An 8,312-nucleotide genomic window follows, 5' to 3' on the forward strand; every position below is an offset into this window, starting at 1 on the left:
CTCACTAGGAGAGAGAAAAGGGAAATGAGAAGTGCAGCCGTGTGATTGGGTTGCATAGACCGTGCCCGCTGGCGCGTCAGATGCCTTGTTTTTTTCTTGTCAGACCTGCTTTTTTATTTTTATTTTCTCTCTTTTTCCTTTTTCTCTTTCCCTTCTCTCCCTCCAAATTGGCACCTCAAAAACCACACCAAAAAAGAAAAATCATCACTATTGGAGATGCTTTTAGTTCGTATGTGATGGAACTAAGTTATATATGTGTCAAGGGCATGAATAACTTTGTTGTTAGTGTTAATTTTCATATGAATGATATGAACCTACTATTTATTATTATATATTTTTTTTTAATTTTAAGCAAATCAGAAAACATATAATCCAATTATCAAATACTTAAAGGGAAAAAAAAATATTAGTCCCTCAAATATACGCAATTGGCCATTTTGATCCCCTACTATTAAAAGTTATAAAATATATACTTAACTTTGTAAGACTATTGGCTTGTGGCATTTTTAGCCTTCCGACTAGCAAACATGTAAGAATTATTTCATTTGAATTTAGTCAATATATTCAAAACTAAACATCCAAAATACTAAAATGCTCATAGAAACATATAAATTTAATCTATACCTGAACTTTTAATATTTGTGACAAGAATCGAAGTCTCAATAGATTGTGGTTATTTGGACTCTGCAGCTAGGAGATATGGTGGGGAAGCTCCTTCATAGTTACTGGGCCACTTGTCTAGCATCAATTAAAGCAATTGAACTTATGGGATTGTAAATTCAGCTCATAATAGGGTAAGAATCTTTTTAACACCAGTTACGCAGGAAGAAATTAATTTATAAAGAATTTATCTATTGAATATATTATATTGTGACACTTATTGCTTGTATACTTTATATTGGTATCTATAAAGTACTAATTAAACTTTTAACTTTTTAGAGGCTATTTGGTAGTTTTGGGCGTTTCAAAGCAAAATTTAAAAGGTGAAAATAAACTTATTTCAATGTTTTGTAGTTCGCCTTTGACTTGGGAAAGTTTTGGTCAAACATGATTCATTGAAATTTAGAAATATAAACACCCAAAGTACTAAAATGCTCATAGAACATTAAAGTCATCTTGTGTTTCTATTCGTTTAAAAGATCAAATTTACCACATACAATCATATAAAAATGAGAAGAATATATTTAACAACGGAGTCAGAAACGACAAATTTTGAGTAACTGAGAATAAAAAAAAAAAAGATGTTACCCCATTTATACTCTATCACTTGCCACTTATAAGAAGTCTTAATGGTTGCACTTATTCTAGTAAATCCTTAATTCCTCATTAACTTCCTCTTTTGTGCTGAAATGTTGGAATGGGTAAAAGTGCAAGGAAACATAATTTGATTGGAAGTGTGAAGAAAGAAGGAAGGCAAAATTGAATTGAGTCACCAGTTGTGTGGCTCATAAAGTGGAGCTAGCATAGAATCTGGTTCTTATCTGCAAAATTATTGAGATTTACATCAACTCTCTTGATGCCCAAAGGAATCATGCATGTTTATATATCACTGCAAAACTAGCTAGATAGGCTCCCCTTTCTGAGTTTGAGTCAATGGAGATTCTCTGAATCTCTAATGGATTCTTCTCATTCTTCTTCTACATTTGTTGCTGCTTAGCTAGCTTAGCTTGCTGTTTCCAAGGAGTAAGCCTATCCTGCTATGATAAATAGCTATTAACTGATTGGGTCAGTGAGTACAGTTTGATTAGTTGATAACATTAGCTCATTATAGAAAGATGTTTGGTAAATTAGTTGTTAGCTAATAGTTGATTACATGCAAAATGACTTTCTTAAAAAAAAAAAGTTGATCGAAAAAGTTGCTTTGAGCAGCTTTTTGAATTTTAATGTTTTGGAACAATAAGCTGTTACAAAAAGTTAATTAATCAAACAATTATATTTGTTGTTTAATTAAGTTAAATAGCTAATAATGGTCAAATAAGTCAAAATTGGCTGATAATCTAACTATGTTACCAAACATGGCCTTAATGTTTTATCTGTGGATACTTTCCACATCAAACTCGATATGGAGTTGTCAATTGGTCTTCTTGATTTGAGTTAGTCAGTTATGGGTAATCTAGACTTAATCATTACTATGTGGACCATGGTCCACACAAGTTGTATGTACCATATTTTGTATATTGTAAAATAATGTATATTTAGCACAAAAATAATGTACATTCAATACAAAAATAATGTACATTATATTCAGGGGATGTACATTATTTTTGTACTGTATGTACATTTTATTATAAAATGTACATAAAATACAAAAATAATGTTCATTTAGTATATTAAAAATATATTTTTTGTTATGGTCCACATAACATTGTGTGGACCATGGTCCACACAATAATTTGCAATTTAGACTAATTTAGTTCATTATGATCTTTTTACAGACTAGGATCACAAAACGGGCTTCACCCATAATATATCGAATATATCTTTGAGTAGCATGTGAAGACTTTTTCATAAACAAAGAGATTTTACCATCCAGAAGAGAGATAACAATGCTCTAATATTTATTGTCAAAACCAGTAGTATTTAATTGTTTTGCATCTTCCCTCACATTTTGCTATTTTGGCATGCTACACAAATAATTTTGGGCCCAAAATTAAAATCTTAAAAATAATAATTTTCCACGTGGTTTATGATTTAATTAGTACTTCACCAAACCATACTACATGTGTAAAAAATAAAAATTATAAAAAAATAGATTAAAAAAATAAATAAATAAAAACCAAACAAACAAACAAACAATGTTGAATGTTATTTTTCTACTAGTGGAAATGTTTGAGAATTTTCTTTGTAGGGACAAGTAGGTTTGATTGTGTTAGGCATATATAATATATATAAAGTATAAAAATGTATTAGTTGTCTTATTATAATCAGTTTAAATTTTTAATTGAAACAGAACACGTAAAACGTTCTTTAAATATTAGATCAAACAAAAGGTCCTAAGTTTAAAAGTTTTTAGTTGAGAGGATCGCACCGTTTAATCAGTTGATAGCTATTGGGATTCGGGACACATTATTATTATTATTATTATTATTATTATTATTATTATTATTATTATTATTATTCCATGGACCACCCCATGTAAAAGTCTCATCATTCACAACTCATAAGCATCAAAGATAAGAACTAACACTGAAAGAGAGATGAATGAAGAAAGAGATGGAAAATATGATGGGATTTCATTCATATATATGTATGAACACTTGCATCATACAAAAATGAAGTTAGAAACCCATTGTGGCTAACCAAAGAGCAATGCTAATGAAAATTGGATAATATTAATTATTGGACTAAGAAAACACAGAGAGTGGTAATAAGAACTAAAGAAACAGCAATTCTTGGATATGAACTGGGAATAGAATGCTGTTCTGATCTCTTCCTTGACTCACTTTCTCATCACAGGTCTTGTGCTGATGAGAATAAAACCAAAAACAAACAAACAAAAAAAATGAAAGATTTTAGTAAATGAGTAATGCTATTAAGTACACAGATGATCATCATATCCAGCACAAGCTAAGAATATAATCCTCACCGTAATCCCGAGGCGTCTTGCATTTGTAGCATTCTGTTCTACTGGCATAGTTGTGAGTACCACATCCATATCTGCAGGAATTGCAGATGATTTAATTATCAGTATATCAAATTGAACTATTTGAGTATACACTGCTCGAAATTATGGAATTTCCGACCACCTGAAAAAAATGACCTTAAATCAAATCGAAAGCAAAAAGTGGTCGGAAATAGCAACCAGGCTTTCGACTTGATTTAAGATCACTTTCAGGTGGTCGTAAATTCCATAATTTCTAGTAGTGGTAGTTTAAGGTAATCTGTAACTGTCACAGACACTTCATTAATCCTCCAAAACTCTGAATTGAATTTACCTGTTGCATATCCAGTCACCAGATTTCCAACCAGGAACAGCATTTGCATCATATGCTGCAGCAGCATAGCCATAATAATCCACTTTCGAGGCGCCACATCTGAAGCAAGTCGTTCGGCTCGCATAGTTGTGAACCCCGCAGTTCATGCCGGTGCAATACCAGTCCCCAGCCAACACTTCCGATTTATTTAGCCCGTATAAGGCCACATCAGACGCGGAGGCATACTTCGGGCAGCTGCATCGTTGGCATGCATCGCGCTTCTTGAAGTTAAGGTGTTGGCATGCAGCACACATCCAATCCCCTTCCCGGCTCATTTTCTAACAAACATGTTCAGAACAAAAAATTGTTCAGAAATTTGCCAAACATGAAATGTGCATACTCTTCTAGACATACACTATCCATTTAACCATGAAGTGCTCACCTTTTTTTTTTTAGTACTACTAACTCTGTTACAATGTAGTATCTGTTCAAAAAATCAATCAGAAGTACTCACCTAGAAGACGAAAGATCAGAAAAGCGATCGAGTTGCAGAGTTGAGATATACAAAGTGTAATTGAAACTGAAGAGAATTGTTAGCTGAAGATGGATGGTGAGTTTTGGTGAATGAGGGTTGAGAGGGCTTATATACTGTGAGGAACTTAGCAGTGGGGCCCTATACTAGGTTTCCTTAACCGGGGTTCAAAAGGCTAAGGAGAAATATTTTTGGGAAAAACGAAAGTATTACCTCTTTCTTAAGTAGTGTATGGGAATGGGTTCTTAGGAGTAGCCATTTATGAACTATTATTGTATTAAGTGCATGCATAGAAACACAAACCGGGAACATATCCAAATAAAGCCCATCTTTACTGGATTCCCCATCCAATACTTCTCTAAAAGAGTTTCAAATACTATTCTCTGTTCTGTATCCATTTCTGGCAAGGCTTTATGAGGGGAAAGCTCTAACTGGGAGATGGATGCAAGAATATGAAATACATAACTACCCCATAATGATTACATAGATGCACATTCCACTTACTAAATGCTTACATGACATGTGTAAATCCATTATGTAAAGAGGGCATTGATGCTGTTGGGCGGAGGCCGGTAAAGGGCTAAATCCAGTAATTAATGGCTAGGGGGACTGTTGGTGTAGAGGCCGGTTAATTGTCAAATTCAGCAATTAGTGGCTAGGGGATCGTTGGGGCTAGAGGCCGGTAAATGATAAAGTCCAGCAATTAATCACTAGGGGGATTGTTGGGGCCAGAGGCTGATAAATGATCAAGTCCAACAATTAATGACTATGGGATTGTTGGGGGTAGAAGCCAGTAAATGGCCAAATCCAGCATTTGGTGGCTTGTGGGATTGTTGGGGCCAGAGGTCAATAAACGACCAAGTCCAGCAATTGGTGGCTTAAGGGATTGTTGTGGCCATAGGCCGGTAAAGAGCTAAGTCTAGTAATTAATGACTAGGGGGATTATTGGGGGGGGGGGGGGGGGTTGGGTGGAGGCCGGTAAATGGCTAAGTCAAGCAATTGATGGCTATGGGGATTGTTGGGGGTAGAGGCCGGTAAATGGTCAAGTCCAGGTGGTTAATGGGGTGATTGGGACCAGAGGCATGTAAAAGGTCAAGTCCAACGATTGATGGCTAGGGGATTTTTGGGGGTAGAGGCCAGTAAATGGGCAAGTCCAATAATTGGTGTTTAGAGGGATTGTTGGGGCCAGAGGTCGGTAAAGAGTCAAGTCCTGCAATTGGTAACTAAGGAGATTGTTAGAGCCAAAGGCCAGTAAATGGTGAAGTCCAGCAACTGGTGGCTAGGAAAATTGTTGGTGCGAAAAGCCAGTAAAAGGTCAAGTCCAACAATTGGTGGCTAGGGGAATTGTTGGGGTCAAAGCTAAGGCTAGCAAGGTAAAGTCTAGGTGGTTAAGGGGATTGTTAGGACCAGAGACAGGTAAAAGGTCAAGTGTGTTAGTATTATTATTATAGTTATATTATATGGTTGTAATATATGTGGTGTTTAGAATAGATAGACTACTAGTCAGATTAGTTAGAGAATTATTATTTGATAAACTCTGTAATCCTATTGTTCAGTTAATGCTCAACAATTATCTCTAATCTGGTATCAGAAGTCAGGTTATCGGAAAAATTCCTCTCCCCCTCACCTCCACCGCAAATCAACCACTCTCACCGTCATGTCTATGAATTCCTCCGAACATACCCTTTTCGCCGCCGGCACACCCTCGCCGACCGCCGGGAATACCCTCGCCGGTGCACATCATTATGTCACCATGAAACTTACGTATTATGTCACCATGAAACTTATGTCTAAAAATTTCCTGTTCTAGAGGATGCAGCTTCTCCCGTCCCTCCTAGGCCAAGAGCGGCTTCGTTGATTGATAGGGGATTGTTAGGGGTAGAGGCCAGTAAATGGGCAAGTCCAATATTTGGTGTTTAGAGTAATTGTTAGGGCCAAAGGTCGATAAAGAATGAAGTCTAGCAATTTGTGGCTAAGGGGATTGTTGGGTAAAGGGTCAAGTCCAGTAATTAGTGGTTGCACCCTGCCTCTCGAAAATGTGACGGTATAAAGAGAGTGCAAAACACTCTCCTTAAAACTATACTATACTATACAATTCAATGTATTTTTAAAAGACTTATATATATAGTGGTGTAAATCCCTTTGTTTTTTCAATGTGGACAAATGCTACTTCTAAGCATTTCCACCTTCATTTTCCAACTCAAATAAGTCTACTTTGAGAATCAATTTCTCATTCACCTATTATCCGTTTTGAGCGTACAATATATCAATCTCTTCGTCTCACAACGAAGAACCCGAATCCACTCTGACCCAACCCAAATCAGAATTAGACCCCACATATATTTGTACCACAAAAAAAACCCCTACTTTCAATGCCATTTATGCTATTTTTCCAACCCTTTATCCTAACAGATGCTGACTTGCATACATCAAATGCAGTTGGAGGTTCCATTGCAGACCAATGGCATGGATGCAAGAGGGGATGCACTCCTCAGACATCACGTGGGCGCGCATGTGTGTCATGTGTTCAAGTCCACAGAGACATTCTCAGAATGAGTAGGCCTATTCATTCAGGTAGACTTGGTTAAGGTCTGAACATGAAAAATAAAAAAACTTGTAATAAATTTACAGTGTGAGAATTGATTCTTCCACTCCACACTCATTCAGATTTTCTATCCCCCCTCGTGATTTGATTCCTTCAATTCCCTCAATAATTCAAAAGCAATCTGAAGAGGCATATTCATTGCCACTCTTTAGTCTCTTACCTCTAATTAAACCATAATGGGAGGGCTGTTATCAACAGCTTCAGGCAATTCTTTGAAGTAAACAAAGATAATACTTGAAGAACTTCATTGGAAAATGATATCTGCTCCTTTATCACTATCACAAAAGCAGACACATACTTTTGAATGGGTTCTGAATTTGACCATATGAAATTTGAAAAAGTAGACTTTCTCTGTTAGCAAAGCCTTGTAAGTGTCTGCAAATTGTGAATAAAAAATATTGGGGATAGATTATTCCTGGATGTGGTGAAAAGGGGCGGGAAAATTTCTTTGTGATCATTAATCGTCAAGTTTTTCAGGAGACGTAACCCCGTCCAGCATTGCGCGAGTGCTTTAGGGAAGAGAAGATGGGAGTGGTCGAAAGAGAAAGGAAAAAAAAAAAAAATCTGAAAAAAAAATTTTATATATATATATATATATATAGAGAGAGAGAGAGAGTCAGATTAACGTGCCAGCGGGCGCGTGGAGTGCATGCACCCGGCTAGGTGTATTCTGTGCGCATCACGTGACAAATGGACAGTTTTTTTTGAGTGAGTACGTCCCACTTTGAAGACAAAAAACCAGGTCTTTAGCTAAGAACTCAGCTCCTTCTCTCTCCTCGCTCTCTCTCCTCCACATAAGCATTGCTTCCTCAAAAACCTCCCAAAAACCATTAAGAGCATCCACACTAGTGGATAATGTGGAGTTATTTCAGTTTGCTTTCTTCCCATGTAGAGATAATAACTAATGTGGGGGGAGATAATTTAGAAATAGTTGTCCTGCAAGTGTAGGCATAATGTCAGAAAATTTAAAAAAAAAAAAAAAAAGAAGCAAGGCTGTGCGCGTTTCGCGCACAGCCTGGGCAAAAGCCGGGCACGTGCACTGCACGCGCCAGTCGACGCGTCTGATTACTTTTTCTTTTTTTTTTTAATTTTTTTTTTGTTTTGTTTTTTCTTTTTTTTTTCTCCCCTCCCACATTCTCTTTCCTAATTACTCTTACATTATCCCCTCATTCTCCCCAACCAATGTGGATGATCTAATAGAAGGAAAATACTTGGTGTACTTCCATTTTATATTCTCAATTTGTACTCCCTCTCACATATT

At 36.3% G+C, this 8,312-nt stretch overlaps 1 protein-coding gene across 1 annotated transcript; it reads right to left on the reverse strand.

Annotated features, from left to right (window-relative positions):
- Positions 1-3,206: 3,206 nt before the first annotated feature.
- Positions 3,207-4,594, reverse strand: LOC109162906 (uncharacterized RNA-binding protein C17H9.04c-like). Its single transcript, XM_019311612.1, has 4 exons — positions 4,429-4,594; positions 3,936-4,252; positions 3,587-3,657; positions 3,207-3,464 (listed from the first exon to the last, which is right to left on the reverse strand). Exons 2-4 carry the CDS (start codon positions 4,247-4,249, stop codon positions 3,451-3,453), a joined length of 399 nt encoding a protein of 132 aa, XP_019167157.1. The 5' UTR covers positions 4,250-4,252; positions 4,429-4,594; the 3' UTR covers positions 3,207-3,450.
- Positions 4,595-8,312: the final 3,718 nt, after the last annotated feature.

This window comes from Ipomoea nil, unplaced genomic scaffold (assembly GCF_001879475.1).
Source record: "Ipomoea nil cultivar Tokyo-kokei standard unplaced genomic scaffold, Asagao_1.1 scaffold2963, whole genome shotgun sequence".
Lineage (NCBI taxonomy): Eukaryota > Viridiplantae > Streptophyta > Magnoliopsida > Solanales > Convolvulaceae > Ipomoea > Ipomoea nil.